The following is an 18,696-nucleotide window of genomic DNA, read 5'->3' as shown; positions in this document are numbered from 1 at the left end:
TCTCCCCCCAGACAGAGAGTCAGGCTGTTACAGCAGTTACTTCATCGTTCCAAAAAAGGATGGAGGTTTGCGTCCGATACTGGATCTCCGCTGTTGCGAAGTTGAGCTTCAAGATGCTCACTCTCAATCAGATCGCGGCACAGATCAGGTCCGAGGACTGGTTTGTTACGGTGGATCTCCAGGACGCTTACTTCCATATTCCCATCCTCCCTCGACACAGGAAGTTCCTGAGGTTCGCTTTTGGGGATAAAGCTTACCAATACAAGGTCCTTCCTTTCGGCTTAGCCCTCTCACCCCGTACGTTCACCAAATGCGCGGATGCTGCTCTGGCGCCATTGCGTCTCCAGGGAATCCGTATTTTGAACTACTACGACTGGTTGATTCTAGCGCCCTCTGAGCGCCTGGTGGCGCAACATCGAGATGTTGTGCTTGCTCACATCAACTGTCTGGGGCTGAGACTCAACACCAGGAAAAGCGCGCTGTCCCCAGCACGTAGGACCACCTTCCTGGGCGTTATTTGGGATTCGACCACGATGCGGGCACCCCTTTCTCCCGCTCGAGTAGTTTCGATCCTCTCTGCAGTTCAGCAGGCTAGGCTAGGCCAGCCACTCACTGTGAAACAGTTTCAGAGACTGTTAGGTCTCCTGACAGCGGCATCCAATGTGATCCCTTGCGGCCTGTTACACTTGAGACCGTTGCAGTGGTGGCTCAAGACCAAGGGGTTCTCCCCGAGGGGAAACCAGCACCGTCTGATCGAGGTCACTCGGCGCTGCCTGAGGGCCCTGGTCATATGGAGGGACCCTTGGTTCTTAGCCCAAGGGCCTACTGGGGCCCTAGGGGCGATCTGTCGTCAGGTTACTCTCACGACAGACGCTTCCCTGACGGGCTGGGGTGCGATCATGAGTGGTCACTCAGCCTCGGGCTGTGGCAGCATCATATCCAGTCCTGGCACATCAACCAGCTGGAGATGCTGGCGGTGTTTCAGGCTCTGAAACACTTCCGTCCAGCCCTGACGGACCAGCATGTGCTTGTCCGGTCAGACAACACATCGGTGGTCTCTTACATCAACCATCACGCACCCCGCCCCACTCGGGTTGGATGCTATGGTACAGGCATGGCCAAGAAGCATTCGCCTGTACGCTTTCCCCCCGGTTGCTCTGCTCCCAGGGGTTCTGGATTATTAGTAGCCCCGTTCTGGCTGGCCCGAGTATGGTTTGCGGACCTAATGTCGCTCCTCGCAGGTCCCCCGTTGGAGATCCCCATCAGGTCGGACCTGCTGTCTCAGGCGTCGGGGTCCATTGTTCACCCCTGCCCTGAGCTTTGGAAGCTATGGGCGTGGCCCTTGAGGGGGCCCACCCTTTAAGGTCCGGTCTCCCGACCGAGGTCGTGGAGACGACCTTCCACTCCAGAGCCCCCGCCACTAGGAGGGCGTATGCCGGTAGATGGTGCCACTTGGTGTGGGAACGACAGCGGACCCAGCTAACTGCCCGGTCGGTTCAGTACTGGAGTTCCTGCAGCGTTTTCCCACAGGTTTATCCCCGTCTGCTGTCTGGCATCTCTCTCCTCCTTTGTGGCACCCTGTTCCCCGTTCCTGACGTCGGACCAGGCGTAATAACAGAGCCGCAGCAAGTGGGTAGTTGAGGCCATCACACTTGCGTATGAATCGGCCGGCCAGGCCGCACTTTGACTGTCCGGGCCCATTCTATCTGGGGTATGGCTGCTGCAGAAGCCCTCCTGTCGGGGACCTTTACCCTCGCCTTGAGCACAGGTGCTCTCGTCTGAGTGTGCGTCTTAAAATTTCACACCACGGTCACTTGCTCATATGGTGAGTAGGTATTGGGTTCCCACAGCGTTTTTACGCAGCTCGAGTTCCCTGAGAGGGAACGTCTCTCAGTTACGTATGTAACCTTCGTTCACTGAAGGGAACGAGACGCTGCGTAAACGTTCTGCCATACTCCCGGTCTGCCCGTGGCACTCGATTCGGCCTTTCAGAGATGAATGGTCCTGCCCTTCGGGTCCCTTTATAGCGCCCTGGTCCCGGCGTCCCCCGCCTATGACGTACCAGCTCGCCATTGGTTAGATTTCACACGTGCTTCATGATGCGGTCACGCAGAGGCGTTCCCACAGCGTTTTTACGCAGCGTCTCATTCCCTTCAGGGAACGAAGGTTACATACGTAACTGAGAGACGTTCTTGGGTTACACTTCTTTTTTAACTGGGTCAGCATAATACAACAGCATTTATCATAAAATGCTATTCTTTGACCTATAAAAAATAGTGAACCCTGGCGGTTTATTCCTTTGCTCATTGTTTATTGCACATTGATAATTCCATAACAACAAAGTATTTTTTTAAAGGCCAAATTGTGCTTCAGTCTTAGTGTTGTTATAACCATTGACTATAACAGCTCTATTATGCTCTAACTACTCATTTGAGAAATATTATTTGATATAAAAGATGATGAAGCTGTTCCTCTCCGCAAGTATGAGTGTGAAACACTATGAAAAAACAAAAAAGTTTGAATGTAGATTCATAGAATTTTATTGGACAATGCAGAGCATCAATGTAACTTGACGAGTTGAAAAGACGGCATATATGCGCTTTAAATAATTTGTCAATGAAATAAGCACAGGTTTGAGGGGAAATAGACAGAAGAACGAGCCCAAGGAGTTAGAAGAGCCATTTAAACCCTGGCCTGCTGCTTCTGCTGGTGCTCAGCAATTCGGCTTTCCATTACAGGCCTGAAGTGCCTGATCAATCCCTGAGAACACAACAAAAAAAGAGACAACATAGGAAAATGGTACATATTTACAAAAGAAGAATAACAAAGATTGTGCCAACAACTTTATGTCTGTAAGTTTATATAAAACTGCAAAGTGTAAATAACTAGTGGTTTATATTTAATGGTCAGATTAAAGTATTGCATTGAAGTTGTGGTTGGGAGTTTATTCCTTATAGCTACACCTAGCTAAATCTAATACAACTGCAAATACAATCTTTTCTTTATGAAAGTTATCTTCAGTTTTATTTACTGAACATAAGAGCTGTTAATTAAATGATGTAGTAAACTTTGTTCACTCTCAATCTAAGTTCATAAATTAATGAACACTTTTGTCATAGTAATGCAAACTACTACCATACAACAGCACCACAAATTCCTTTTATTATGATCTCGTTAGTCCATGTGTTTACCTGCACTGGCCATGCCGCACCATCTCCCAGGGCACAGATGGTGTGTCCCTCAATCTGCTTACTCAGCTCCCAAATCATGTCAATCTCTGACGGCCGTGCATCACCCTTCACAAAACGCCACATCATGTCATTCATCCAGTCCACTCCTACAGAAACCGATGAAAGGGAAACGTAACTTTTTATTAAAGGTATTACGAGACACTGGAAAAACTCAATGAGGGCCGATGTTAGGGTCGGTGCCGAGGAGACACTGGCGCTCTGACCTTCTCTGCAGGGTGTGCACTGGCCGCAGCTCTCATGCTTATAGAACTCAATCAGGCGGGCGATGGCTCTGATAATGTCAGTCTGGAAAAAGAAAACAGCCACCAATGTACCAGATGTTTGATGATGACTTTGTGCATGGCGAGCTATGGAGCAGAAGCATCAACTTACCGATTTGTCCATGACGATAATTGCAGCCGTCCCAAGGCCAGTCTGAGCCTGGAGGAGGCCGTCAAAGTCCATCAGCACTTCTTCACATACCTTCTTGGGAATAAGCGGTGTTGAAGAGCCACCGGGGATTACAGCCAGAAGGTTATCCCAACCACCACGCACACCACCTACCAGATGGTGGTTTGTTTCAATTAAGTGAGAAAAAAAAATCTGCATTTACTTAGGCGATGCTTATTTTAAGCTATCTTAATCTTTACGGTCTGATACACAAATTTAGGTTTTTGGAATTCCACCAGTTTCATTGACCTATTAATAGGAGGCTCCTCTTCATAAAACCTTCATAAAAGACTTATGTCATAAAATAATTACCGTATAATAACAGTTCACTCTACATCCCAGTATGAGAACCAAGCTGGTAATAATAACTCAAAAACGTTGCCTTAACAAGTGGGCAGATTGGATACATTTTGTCGCACATTCTTAGTGTTGTATTACCTGCGTGTCTCTCAATGAGGTCTTTCAGAGGGACAGACATCTCCTCCTCTACGGTGCAGGGGTGGTTAACATGGCCAGAGATGTTGAAGAGCTTTGTGCCAGAGTTTCTCTCTCTGCCGAAGCCCAGAAACCACGAACCGCCACGACGACAGATGGTGGGCGCCACGGCTACAGTCTCCACATTGGCCACAGTTGTTGGGCAACCAAACACACCTTTAGTAGAAGAGAAGGAATATATTTCATTTGGCAAAGTCTCGCCTTTCACCGTGTCGAGATCATAATAGCTAGTTGAAGAAAATGAGGCCGAGGTGTGAAGGCACAGTGGGATACAGGCAAAGAAACAATACCATCAACGTTTATTTCCCCGTTTTTCGATATTATATAACCCCCCTTGTAAAACGCTCTCCGTGCACCTTGACTTACCCACATCAGCAGGAAATGGGGGCTTCAGACGGGGCTTCCCCTGCTTCCCTTCCAGGGACTCGATAAGAGCAGTCTCTTCTCCACAGATGTAAGCTCCAGCTCCACGCATCACAAACACATCAAAGTCATAACCTGTGCCACAGGAGTCTCTTCCAATCAGCCCTGCAGCGTAGGCCTCATTGATAGCCACCTAAGAGCATATAAATATATATATATATATAAAAAAGAAAGCTTAACACAGTATTACAGTAATGAGCACTTAACCTACACTATGTAAAAATAAATTGCATCAAGACAACAGTACCATGCAACAATGTAAAACGCAAATTTGGTTAACAAGTCATAGTTGAATAACTTGGAATAAAGAGGATTTGAAAGAAATGGAGAGCTTCTATCATGTTGTTAAGCAGAAAATAAGTGGAAAAATATTAATTTACTTACATTTCCAAGAGCAATTTAATCTGCACGGGCAGTGCAAGACTCATAGAAGAACACATTTTAGAGGAGTCTTGACTATCAATAATTTGGCAGCATTATGTGAGAATGATTTGAAGCAGAAATGTGCGTTATTCATATACATCAGGTTGCTGTTATGCCATTAGAGACTGGCCTACAATTTGAACCAATACATGGACTGAACAATTTGGAAATCATTCCAATTTGTTTTTCTGAAAGATGATATCGATCCAAATGTATATAAATACATTTTTCCCCATCATATTTTGTAGTATTTGCTGTTCCATCGACTGGTTGGGTGGATATATCATAAGCATTGTTGTAATTCCACAAAAAGTAAGTCAAAAGTGTAGGTGTTGTATTCCAAAGTAACTATTGAATTGTAAATATTATATACTGGTTTCACAGTGAATTGTGTGAATATTTCTGGCGCCTTGTTTTTTTGTTTTAAAGCTATTGGAATGTCTGTTAACGTCTATTTAAATCAACTGATAAGCAACCTTGAGACAATGTAAAATCATTTAAACATATGTGTCAGGTTTCATGATCACCTGCAGGTTGGACGACTCATTGTAGAACTCTCCTCTGATATAGATGTAAGCAGCCCGCGCCCCCATGGCCCTCCCAGCGATCAGGCAGCCCTCCACCAGCTTGTGGGGGTCATTCCGCATAATCTCCCTGTCCTTACAGGTACCCGGTTCTCCCTCATCTGCGTTTACCACCAGATACTTCGGCCTAAAGCAAGACATTGGCACTGGGTTAAAAAGTTATTGCAAACTTCATTTTGACCCACTCTGGTGATGGAGTCAAAACAGTTTGAGCAAACGTTTGCAACAGCATACATTCAAATATAGTTTTTTGGTGTCGACAAAGATTTCAGAGCTGCTCTTGTCAATTTTGCCTTCTTCAACATATGTTGATTGCAAGAGACAATGTCAATTCGTATTCGGTGAAAGTCATTAAGAAATTATAGAGACCGTAAACGCTACTTTTTAGTGCCATGGGGATGAATTGATGAAAAATAAAATTGCTGTCTTTAAAAACTATTAAATATCAAGCTGAATATAAAGATGTTTAATACCATTTATTATTCTTTAAAACTAGCACAAATAATTCTCACTACTGGTTTAGATTGTGTAAGACCTTTTTGTTTTCATATGTATTGGGTAAAAACTTTTTTTTACAAAAAAAGAGCAGATACCTGAGGATTTGTCTGCACTAACCTGCCATCGCTGGGCTTGTTCATGAAGCTCCACTTCATGCCGGTGGGGAAACCAGCTCCACCTCTCCCACGCAGGCCAGAACCCTTGATCTCATTGAGGATCCAGTCAACTCCATTTAAAAGGATCTCTTTAGTTTTGTACCAGTCGCCACGCTTCAATGCGCCCTTCAGCCTGGAACATAAACATGAGCATTGTGTTCTATTATTTTTGCAAAATGAATCATTTGAAACGTATAAACCAGTCTCAGGATTCTTTTCAGGTGAAAAACAAACTTGATAATTTGAATTCTTATTTAACTGTTAATGCTCAACACATTGTTGTTTTTGTGAGGACCAATAGAATACATATGGATATAATGTTTTTTATTTTACAGAGCCGGGAAACTGGTAAGGGGTGTTACCTCCAATCATGGCGGCCATAAAGGTTTGTGAAAATCCTGTCCTCATCTGCCAGAGGCCCAAATGTTGTTTTCTTAGGAGCACTCTGAGCAAATCAAACACATCAATAATGTTAACATCCATAACATATTAGTAAAATTTGCCTTTTTGTTTTTCCCAAAATGCAAATACATTTAGCTGACGCTTTTATCCAAAGCAACTTACAATAAGTGCATTTAATCAAGGGGGAACAGATCCAGAACAAGAAGAATCAATAAAGTACAAATCAAGGAAGCCAAACTACAAAGTGCTATAAGTAAGTGCCATCATAAGTGCTAATAAAGTGCAAACTAGTCCAGGTATAGTCGGTAGAGGTGTTTTCAGTTTGCGTACCTGCGCTGTGCTGTTGAATCGGGTGATAGCTGCAATTCCACCTTGACTGACAGCAGCTGGAGCACGGGCCACCCCACACACCACTGCTCGAGACAAAGACAGCATCCTTCCTGCAAATCAAACGCACTTTAAGGGACTTTTGTTGGACAATCAGTTAGCACTAGTTGATTATTTTCATCATTAATTCATGTAATAATTATTTTTGAAGATGATGTTTATCCAGAACCCTAATTGACATCTTGGAATGTCTTGTTTAATAAAACCCTCCCAAAGAAACGTAATAACTAATTGATAACAAATTGATTAACTGTTGCAGTTATATTCACACAATGAACTAAAAACTGCACAATAAAATGTGTTCCTTTTTTAATCTTAGAAGTTAAAGCAGAACATATTGACTATTATCAAGTATAGTATGTATACTATATATAGACGTTTAATACAATGTTATTGTAACTTTTCTGTTTTTTGAATGCATCAAAATACGGCAAACTGTGAAGGACCTAAAGTAGGCGTCAAACTCCATTGTTAATTCATAGTTTTGTTTAAATGTTTGGTGATCCAAAAGTTCAAAATTTAAGCCAACTTATTTTAGGCAAGGCAAGTGCTTGGCAATATTTCAATACTAAATACAATAGAAGCTTGGTTTCTAATGCTAAGTGAACAAAATATTCGTAAAAAAAACAAAAAGATATTAGATATGGACAATTTCAGTGTTGGTTCCAAAACAATTACAGAAACAGCAAACTAAAGAGGGATAGCTGAAAACAGCCCAATGGACTCAGCATCGCCCAATTAGTTCAAGTTATGTATGTTTCATACAAAACGACAATGGACACCAGTTGTATTACAAGAGACTAATTGCCTGTGTAAACAACCTATTGCCATAGCTGCTAAATATTATTTTGATTCCATCAAGCTGCTTCTAGTAAATACAACAGACATCAAGAAAAAGTAGATGATGGTTCTGTCAACCAAAGCCACATTTTTAGTTACGACCAAGATATTTTGTGTTTTGAAAATCGTTCATACAATTGCTAAAGAAACCTTGTCTAACTTGTTATGAGGCGGTGTTATGTCAAACGTGATTGAGAGAAGTTATCTAACGAAGGTGAGGGCCAGCAATGACATCAATCCTCAACAACACTTCCCATTGTAATATTTAAGATAACCACAATTTGAATCATGGTAAACCAAACTGTTTCACACAGCTCATAAATAACAGCCGAGACCCGTGCAGATATAACGTCAGCTAACGTTAGCATTAACTAATGCTAGCCTGGCGCTAAGCTAAGTCAGCTAGCGGTTAACCTTGCAATGTCAGAATAACATCAGCGGTTTCAAGACGTAGGCATCCAGATGTCACGTTGACGAGACATTAATGGACACTTTTATAACAGTTGCAATGGTAGCTGTGTTAAAAGCACATATGGAATGAACGGGTTGCATCAAAATTTGCAAACACTCTGAGCAGCTTACCTTCCCCGATGATACGTCCAGAGTTTATGAAAGACTGAACGGAAGTGACGTGCACACATCCGGAAGTACATCAGCAACTCGGCTGTAGCGCTGTAGAGGCTTCTTTAAAAGTTCTGGTTGCACAAGCTGCTTTCCATTTCACAACAACAGTCAAACATCACTTAAACTCAGCTTGTATGTGTATTTTTAGAAATTCTTATGCAGTACTTTGGTAACATTACATTACTGTGGATACTTCAACTCTAAAAGTTGCATTACATTACAGAGGGAAATAATGTACCTTTTCAGACTTTTTTTTTTAAATAAAACTTTAAATTGTCAACATATAAGGCTGGCATATATACACATGGGATATTTCATGTAAATAAAATGTCATATATGTATATACACACACACACACACTTTGAAAGTGTCCATTCTACAAGGAGACATCTATTGCCTTTAATACTTGCATGTAGTAATATAATGGGAATAATGCATTTCTGTCACCAGTGATGGTGTGTGTGTTTATAGTCAACATCTTAACAAACCGCATAGCCTAAAAAAGGGTAAAGGGTATATATGTATATTTACAATACAGCAGTATTATGATCATTCATCAGGAAGTTCGAATATATTTGAACATATTCATTCATGCCTTCTTACTTTGCATTACTGCAAAATAGATGACATTTGAAAAACAACAGCTTTTTTTCACTCAAAATAAATTCTGTGCACGAATGAATACATTCTAAACACACAAAAGTGGTCTGTTAAAATACATAACCTTACTGAAGGTTAATTTCTAATGAATACATTATTAATATAATATAATAGTATATTAATTATATATTTCAATAAATATTATATACTTTTAAAAAGTTTGTTTCTATATTGTTTTCCAACAGCAAATTAAAACAGATGATGGAATTTTTCAAAAGAAAACTCAATAAATTAAGTTAAAAAGTGGAAGGAAATTCAAATAATACCGGACACTGAATTGAATAAATCCAAAAGTAGATTGTAGAAGATTTTCTTTTAGATTACTTGTTCATGTTTGGGTACTATTAAATGTGGGATTTTAAACAGTGATGCATAACCGTCTACAATCTGTCTCTGCTGGAGTTATTACATCACAGCAGCTTATTCTCACTGAACATTTGTACTTAACTGTTACTTGATAGAACCTTTAGATCTGAGGGATCATAATAATCAGCTCTACATTCAGCCGTGCACGTATGAATGATGGAAAGGATTATGATACTGTAGTCCTAGAAGGCAGGCAACTGAAAACAAAACAAAATCAACTGAAGGTGGAATATTCTGAACCATGTGCAGCAAAAATGTGACAATAAATAAAACTGAGGTTGTACATCCATCATTGAGCACTAAAGTAAACCGCAATCAGTAACATTTACAACCAAGGTTTCTTTGTTGTGTGGTCGAGGGACACTATCCTCCTAATTTCCGGTAGGAGTCTCTCTTAATTGGTACTAAGGACGTCACTCATTTGGTGGAGGCTGGTAACTGGGTCTGCGGGCCACCCGGCCCAGTCGGTCCACAGCCGCACTCTCAAACGCCCTCCTCATTAGAGGATGCTCCTCCAGGACCTCGTTGAAACTCTCCACACTCAGGGAGTAAAGACGACAGTAGGTTTCAGCCCTCACGGTGGCTGTGCGTCGTCCTTGGGTTAGCAGGCAGATCTCTGAACCAAGGAAGAGAGGGTCACTTTAACCTTTAAAGCAATATTTTGATGTGATGGAATATATTTTATATAGTTCAATGAGATGAATGAAAACATTCTCATGTCTGTACAGATACCGGGGAGCTAGAGGATTATAGACTTAGCCAGGCTGGCTGTTTTCCTGTTTCCACTCTTTGTGCTAAGCTACGCTAACCAGCGGCTGACTTTCGCTTGTATGTGAATGGGAATGTGGTCTCTTATTTGCAGTATAAAACAAATATATTTATATGCCAAACAATCAATCAATTAATTGTGAAAACTGTTGTCAAATTAACCAAAATCAATAAAATATTTGGATGTTACAATTAGATGCAAGGGGTTGGGGACAGCTTTAACAAAAGACGAAGAAACCCCACACGCCTCTGGATGTCACAAGTGCTTTACCTCCAAAATAAGCTCCATCGTTGAGCGTAATCTCTTTACTGCCACGCGGGATGACAGTAACACTGCCATGCTGGATGAAGTACATTTTCCGTCCCAGAGTTCCTTCTCGTATGATCAAATCGGCGGGTTGGAAGACTTCGAAGCGCAGCTTGGTCAGGATCACTGTCACAAAATGAGGGTCGGTGTTGGCAAACAGTGGCATGTTGGCTACAAGCCCACGGCAGTTATAGCTGACTATCTCCTGCATGGTGGAGAGAGAAGACATAAACATGAGTGACGCTGACACATTTCTACATTCATACTATCGTATTAATGTATTATTATGTTATTCCTTACATTCTGTTGTTTAAATAAATTATTTTGAGCTTGTTTTTTCTTGAGAAAACTATTTAATGATACCCTTGTGTGAGATTTGTGACAAGTTTTCTAGATCTGAAACAGAAAACTCACTTTTGATCCTCATTTGCAACTTCTCTTTGTCTTATGCAATAGTATACTAAATGTATTTGGCTTTTGTTTGGAGAAAACCAAGCTAGGGGAGCAAGTAGTGATTGTTCTCCTGATAGACTAATGTTCTTTTACTAATCGGTTGAAACCTTTTAGAGTATCTTGTTTTGTCTTACCAGCAGTTCAAACCCAAAGATTCAAATTCAGCTATCATTTATGACAAAGAGAAGTAGAAACCCTAAACATGTGCAGCATTAGAGTTTCATCTGTGAGGGGATGCCTCCAAGAAGGGCGACATGGAGAAAAAGACACAGAAAGTCAGACGGACGGTCTCATGAATAACAGACCTCCTTCAGCGGATCACTGAGCTCTCCAAGGATGCTGTCCTCATCGAACATCTTGCCCTGGAATCGCTGCTCGTAATAGTCATGGATCCGCTGTCTTACGTCCGCTGGCAGTTTATGGAACGACATGTACTGCTCCACTTGCTTATACTGAAATCATTTGTACACAACGCATGATAATTTGACCTTTGTGAGGATACAATTAGAATTCAACAGAGCTGATGTCAGATGTCATATCTAGTCACATTTTCTACCTTGTGTTTGCTGAAATATTCCTGACCACAATAATTATGCATTCATTTGTTTTGCAGTTTTTTTCTCTGTTTTAAGTGGATTACAAACTCATTTGTAATGGGCATTAGCGAGCAGCAATCCAAAACAAAGGTGCCACCATTTGTCCATCATCCGTTCGGCCTGATCTTGTGAAAATCCCCTGGAAAGGGTCACAGTCCTGCCACAAATTCCATTAGATAATATGCATATTTTCTAAGCATTTGGCACAATTTTCACAAATGAAGTGCGAGCAAGTAAGCCAGCCTGTGAAATAAAACATGGACCCAGTATTCAATTTCACAGCCAGAACGGCATTAGCATTAACATAAAAATATTGGAAGATATTGTGTGCAAAACTGAAGGTCAAAATGTCTTAGTTTGTTAATCTTTTGCAGACAGTGCAGAGGTGATTACCTTCTCTTGATACTGGCGGTGTGAGGCATCCAAGGACTGGACCAGGTTAGCTGCATGACCGAGGAACATGGCGTAGCAGGTGGCCCCCACCACCATACTGATCATGGTGAGCCAAACGTCAGTTAAGCCTTCTGGAGGGTGGGCGCCATATCCTATACACAGCATGTGACTCATGGCCATAAAGAGGGCGTAGGAGTACTGAAGGTGCCATGTCGAATTCTGGGAAAGAAAGAGTAAACAAGGAAGGTTGTGGGAGAATATACTTTAGATTGCTACAGACACATGAATGCAGCATTAGGGACATTTTACAGTAGGATTTGAAGATATAGAGTTATCCTATTAACAAGGGGGGAAATTGAAACCTCTAATGTCTGAAAGAGGAATTAGTGTTCTTCTTCCATATTTAATTTTAAACACAGCAGCTGGCAAGCGTCTACTCAACGTTATGATTAAGGTGAAATAATAAAAGCAATATTTTTTGTCACGTTTTTATAAAACATGAGTGCATCAATGTACTTCTCACCACCATGTTGTTTTTGGAAACCCAGCAGTCTGGGGGGAAATCTTGTAGCATAGGCACCATGAAGGTCAGGCAGCCATCCCAGTGACACAAAAGCAGCATCATACCAATCAAGTTGACGATGCGCACGGCAGCGCTGGCCAGGTCATAAGTCATGTGGAAGATCTGAGGTGAGAGGAAGTTGTACGGAAGGACAAAAGTTGAATTGCTGATGTGCACTGTTGTGTATGTCATCACGAGCTTCATATCTCATCCTTCCATTACCTCCTCCCACTGGTGAATGTAGCGGATGAGGCGAGACAGTCGGAGAAGACGCAGCAGACTGAGGATCTTGGTGAAGCGCACGATGCGGAGGGCGCGGGCGGTGCGGTACACGTCAGACGAATCTTGCAGGGACTCCAGGTCAACGACAAGGAAGATGTAGTCAACGGGGATGGAGGAGATGAAGTCCACCAGGAACCAGGTGCGAAGGTAATGCATGCGAATATTTTTGGGGTCTAGGATGATGTGGCTGTCCTCTACCGGGATGCCCGTGCGGAAATTGAAAACCAGGTCCATGAGGAAGAGAGTGTCCGACAGGACGTTGAAGGTGATCCAGGGCATGGTGTTCTGGTCTTCAAAGAAGGTGATTCCCCAGGGCAAAATGACCAGATTACTCATCATCAGCAGGAGCATCACGATGTCCCAGTAAAACCTGGATAGAACAGGAGAGATGGCAGACTGAGGTTGTCTGGATGTAAAGCTGTAAGCAGTTCTTGCAGCTAAATCCCAAAACCTTTGCAATATTGTGCAGTGATGCAGATACAGCTGCTGTCTGGATTTTTGCTAATTTTACAGCATGCAACACCAAAGAAAAGACCCATAGGGTCATAGATCAATTATTTGCATTAGAATAAACTGACAGGACTCTTATGATTGCAATATAAATATCAGTTGTTTTTTCACGGCTTAATGAAGTAACGCAGTTTCTTGTTGTTTGAGGCTATTTTAAAGTATAGACAACATTTAAATTGTCTTAGATAGACAAATAAATGATAAAGGAAAATTAATGAAAGAAACATATTTATATTATTATTAAGTGCATCTTTTTCAAGTAAACAAAAATTCATTTCTGCATATAATTTGAATGTTCTAAATAAAATAAAAAAGATATTGTATGAAATGTTTATAGTTATATTTATGTGATACATACAATGTGTATGATTTTAAAAGGGATCTTGGTTTGTGTGAAATGATATGAGCGTATTCTGCTAATGACAATGTAATGTCAAGTTAATTGTGTGAACAGAGCTTCTTTAGGTTGGGAGTATAGTAGAGAGATCCAGGGAGCTTTCTGGAGATTTAAGGCCTTATCCCGGCATGCAGCGTAAGGCTTATGGGGAAATCTGTTCACGTAGTGAGTGAATTAACTGTCGTGGAGTCTATTGGTGTCAGCCACACATTGTATTTGTTGCAGCTGATCCAGAATACAGTATTCAATGTAGAGGGACACCAGTGACATTATAGTCAACTACATTCATTACATGCTTTTGCGTGCTTTTAGTGTCATACAAAGCTTTTATCATTGTGTAATGAAGGTCCTGTTTTCCCAAGTGTCCAGTGTCTCGCTATAGCACAAGTACTCAGTCTAGGTTGGTCGTTTCGTTGGTTATCAGTTTGTGTGTTTTACTTTTGCTCTCAATCTTTTATATCACAGAGTAACAGAATACGCACCACACTTTCTACTAATTCGAAAATGAGATACAAGAATTGATAGATTGGTTCCCCTTATCATTCATGTTTATCCCTCCATCTACCCGCGTCGTCTGTGTCTACATTCCGGTTACACCACTCATTATCATCTCACTTCATAATGCAGCAGATTAGTGGTTAGTTGCTGCTAATAACTTCACCAAAGTCTCTGAACACCATTAGGGCTGTTTACATGAAACATGTGAAAGGCGGAGTTAATTCTGCTGAATGAAAACCTTTTAGACGTTTTAGCTATAAATAAAAGCAGTGGTGGAACATGAATAAACTTTTTTTTTTTTAAAAGCATTTTATGTTGACTCTTAATCCAGGCTTGAGCATTACTATAACTATTACATAACTATAATATGGATCGCCATTCAAGCTGCTGTTCATTTAAAATATATATATTTTTGTTATTTTATTGAAATTCTCATTACATTTTGTGAGCGATTCATTGTTAAATGTTTTGACAAAAAAATGGTGTCTCTCAACACAGAGATGAACCTTTCCAATCATTTCCTTTGGGCCGAATTAAAAGATAAGACGGCCTGTATCTCCTTGAGCTCATTGCATGCATTGAGTCTTCCACAAGCTTAGCAGCTGTGAATACTAATAAAGGCCATGTTCACATTCTATGGTTCATTGTGATGAAGGCACCACAGATACACATTGGTTTGTGGACTGCTGTTTGAAAGCCTTTGAGGTTTGTATTTTCGTCTTCTTAGCATTGTGCTGTCGTTGTCTTGGGATTTTTGCAAACAGACCTGACATGAAAGGGTGGGTCTAAAGGCATCCAATAAGGCAAGGGAATTCATTTGAGTGAGATGCAGGGTCATTTTCTCATAGACTTTTACGGAATCACACTTCTTTTTGCAAGCAGAGGAGTCGAACCCTGATGCCTATCAGAAAGAATGCAAGTTGAAGGCACTTGGACATTGGGTGAAGTTGGGAAGTTGGGTGAAGAGCCTGGAGGGGACTAGTTGACAGTGCGGCCGACACTTGCTAGATTTAGCAACTTTTAGAACAACCTGGGCATTTCAAATATGAGTCGTTACTAAACAGAAGCAAAGGAGATGTTTTGGATATCAGCAAAGGACCTATGTCATTCCTCCTGATATCCCCAAATTGGATTGATAATGCAAAATGAATGCAACTAAAGAGGACATCTGAGCGCAGAAATGTATGATTCAAACCCATCCATTAAAAAGGGAAGTAAGAGCATAAGGTTTAAAGGAGAGTATGGCCTCTAGTAATCCCCCCTCAGCTGTCCGTGTATTATTGCATAATAGAGTAAGATTGGAATTATAGGGATTCTTATGGGTAATAATCCCTCTGCACTGGTTTATCCCCTCTGTCTGGCACAGGCCTGATGATTTTAAATTTGATGCCTGCTATTGTTAGGGCCTATACATACAATTTGCCTTGGGCATTTTACTAATATTTTTCAGTCAGAAAAGGCTGAATGATCAGACTAATCCTTCAAAAGTGAGGCTGAAATAAAGAAAAGAAATATTGGATGTTTTTCAAATGGAATATATTGGATCGCTGATGTTAACAGAATCAATTAGAATGTAGTTCTCCTTTCTCATCAGCCGGGAGAAAGGGAGTTACCAATAGAACCATTAATCCAGATGATCTTGTCCTATATAGTGTATCACTAATCAAATCCCTTCATCGCCTTATCATGCGAGACCCACCCTGACACCAGCTCCTGTCCTGCAGATTGTCCTTGGAAGAATTGGATCTAAGTGTCACAGACTGTTTGGTTGGATGTAAATTGGTTACGTTTAAGTGAAGACTGAGAAAAATGAACCACCTATTAGGGAAATTTTGTTTGGGCAAAAGTGTACTGACTTTTTCCCTCATTTTGCATGTTCTGTCTATTCATAAATAATGGGAAATGAAAAGCAGACCGGGATTAGGACCTCCGAAGGCAACGTCATCATTACCTGAAGTCACTGTAAGGGTGGATGATCCACACTCCAAAGCTCTTGACCCTGGCCTGCTCAGCAGCAACACCCTTATGGCTACCGAACATGCGCAGGGAGAACTTGTTGACCCCGGGCTGCAACATTGACCCCAACTGCTTCTGGAAGATGGGCGACTGTTCCGGTGAGGGTCTTGTGCAGTCGCTCTCTACTTGGCCCTCCTCGTGGGTGTCGAGCAGGCCATCCGGATCTGCCGTGTAGTCGTCATTGTGAGTCTGGACCAAGGAGAAGAGCGTCTTGGTCACATCGGCCCTCTTTTCTGGCTTCGGGGATGGGCTGGCGGGGGGGGTCGTTCTCTGTGAGCCGCTTCTCCACCTCGAGAAGCGCAGGCTGCTCCAGCTGCGGTACCTAGACGTCTCCGGTTTGTGAGAGGGACTCTCGCCAATGTTTCTCTGGTCCTCGATGCTCCTGGAGAGGCTGTTCATTTTCATAATTTGCGCTTCAAGCCGGTAAGGAACGGAGGGGTGTTCTGTTGTCCCTGACACTTGTAGGGCCCTGGTGGTAAAGTTCACTCACTAGTAGAGCCTCCTGCAGCCGTTTCCATCCGATGCACTCTTTTAGCGTAAACTTCCTTCGCAATACTGCAATGTTTCTGAAACACTTTAAGCTTAAAATACCATGCAGGTAGTGAACATCAAAACTCTCTTTGAACTCTCAGATTAGCCAACACAAATTGCAAGTCTCAAAATCGTATATAGTAGAACCAATGGCTTTCTCAAACACATAAAAAAAATTCCACCGATAAAAAAGTACTTCCCTGGAATTTGGTGAATCCTCCGCCCCGTAAAAATGAAAACTTCAGCCTGACCCGTATTCTGTCATTGTTGGTTTGACCGGACGCAAATTGTCAGCGAGGTTTTGTGAAGCCTTCAGTAATCGCGGCTTGGCATAACTCCGTCCCCCCCTCCCCTCTCCCTCTGCCTCCCGCGCAGGGGGAGGAGGGGGGGGGGGTCAGGGTCCCGGGCTGCTGATGCGGGTCCCGCAGCGATGAGCTGAGCTGCCCCAGTGAGCACAAGACGTTATTTCAACGTTGAAATATGGTTGAAATCGGGTTGAAATGAGGTCTGAACGTCTAAGACCTCATTTCAACGTCTTTTCAACAAGCGAAAACGTGCACGAAACATCAACGTGCTAAAAACGGGTAAATTTCTCGATGATGTGTCATGTTGTAACGTAAGGTTGAAAGAGAGACGATAATATCATTAAGATTATCATAATAATGAATGAACTGGTCGGCGAAATTTGGTCTACGCAAAGACGTGATTTCAACGCATTTAAGATTTTTCTTAAAACGTCATGAATATAGAAATACAGAGTGTGTGTCTGTTACGCCGCCACCCCGGCTCGGGAGAGGAGGCGTAACAATATGCTTTAAGGACAAAATAATGCGGGCCGTTTCAAACATTAGTTGTAAACACGTAACTCTGATCACATCTGTAACGCGCATGCGCAAGTTCTTAGACGCTTGCACCGGGTGCAGCGCGAGGGGAAGTGTGTCCGGGAGCAGAGCGACGTGAACGGGCTGATACAACCACGGCTACCGGCCCCACTACTCTGTAAGTACGTGAGTGTTTGAATGAAGCACACCTGGAACTATAACCAGTTATTTTACTTGTGCTGCCCACTCGATACGGGAAAGACCGTTATTTTGGTAAGCTAGTTAGCGTTAGCGCAGATCGTTTGCTAGTTAGCATGCTAGCTCGGAGCATGCTAGCGTTCAACATGAACTGGACCAAAAGTAAACCTCACAGAGTATTTTCCGTGTGTTTGGTGTTGCTTATGCGTTAGGTTGTTGCTGTACCCATATCATATTATTGCCGTTCCCATGTCATGTAGAAAATACACGTTTTTAAAGCAAAGCGGCCTAAACACAGATCGCAGGTGAATTCAACAAGTTGTGGCCTGTAAACAAGCTTGCCAAAACATCGTAAGTTACGGCATGCTTAAAGCAACATTGTAAAGTATGGTACTGTATAATATACCTGGAAATGTTACTCCAGAAATGCCATAAATGGTTTATAATGTCATAAGTAAACAATCTATAAATAAGGGTTCTCAAACACCTGCTGCTGTTATCATTATTAAACTTTTTTATTACTGTCATAAACCCAAATTACACACTTTGCCTTTTCCCTAAAGTCTTTGTTCTTCCCTCCTCACAGGTTCCTGTGGAGGGAGGTTACATCTGATGGAGTTTGTCCCTGCAGTTGTCCTGCCTTACACCTGGTGTACTACTCTGAATATTTGAATAATTTCTGTTGCAGGAATTGAACGTACTGTACATCTTTAAGTTGTTCTTTCTGTACATACTTACTCCTCCACTGTTCACCCTTAAGTGTTGTCCAGTTGAAGGGAGTTTTATCTGTGCCGATGTGATGGTTTCGGGACAGGATGCTACATGTT

The 18,696-nt window shown here is 42.1% G+C and overlaps 2 protein-coding genes across 2 annotated transcripts; both read right to left on the bottom strand.

Moving 5' to 3' along the window:
* Positions 1-2,522: 2,522 nt before the first annotated feature.
* Positions 2,523-8,538, bottom strand: ndufv1 (NADH:ubiquinone oxidoreductase core subunit V1). Its single transcript, XM_037473449.2, has 11 exons — positions 8,470-8,538; positions 6,991-7,100; positions 6,621-6,703; positions 6,221-6,391; positions 5,549-5,732; positions 4,542-4,731; positions 4,119-4,331; positions 3,624-3,790; positions 3,455-3,536; positions 3,192-3,337; positions 2,523-2,760 (listed from the first exon to the last, which is right to left on the bottom strand). Exons 2-11 carry the CDS (start codon positions 7,093-7,095, stop codon positions 2,683-2,685), a joined length of 1,419 nt encoding a protein of 472 aa, XP_037329346.1. The 5' UTR covers positions 7,096-7,100; positions 8,470-8,538; the 3' UTR covers positions 2,523-2,682.
* Positions 8,539-9,425: 887 nt separating this feature from the next.
* Positions 9,426-17,043, bottom strand: LOC119218808 (potassium/sodium hyperpolarization-activated cyclic nucleotide-gated channel 2). Its single transcript, XM_062558497.1, has 7 exons — positions 16,255-17,043; positions 12,839-13,268; positions 12,578-12,739; positions 12,055-12,273; positions 11,371-11,517; positions 10,577-10,817; positions 9,426-10,153 (listed from the first exon to the last, which is right to left on the bottom strand). Exons 1-7 carry the CDS (start codon positions 16,722-16,724, stop codon positions 9,951-9,953), a joined length of 1,872 nt encoding a protein of 623 aa, XP_062414481.1. The 5' UTR covers positions 16,725-17,043; the 3' UTR covers positions 9,426-9,950.
* Between the last annotated feature and the right edge of the window lie 1,653 nt (positions 17,044-18,696).

This window comes from Pungitius pungitius, chromosome 17, assembly GCF_949316345.1.
Source record: "Pungitius pungitius chromosome 17, fPunPun2.1, whole genome shotgun sequence".
Taxonomy (NCBI): domain Eukaryota; kingdom Metazoa; phylum Chordata; class Actinopteri; order Perciformes; family Gasterosteidae; genus Pungitius; species Pungitius pungitius.
The sequence above is the reverse complement of the archived record's forward strand: the minus strand, read 5'-3'. Positions and strand labels throughout refer to the sequence as shown.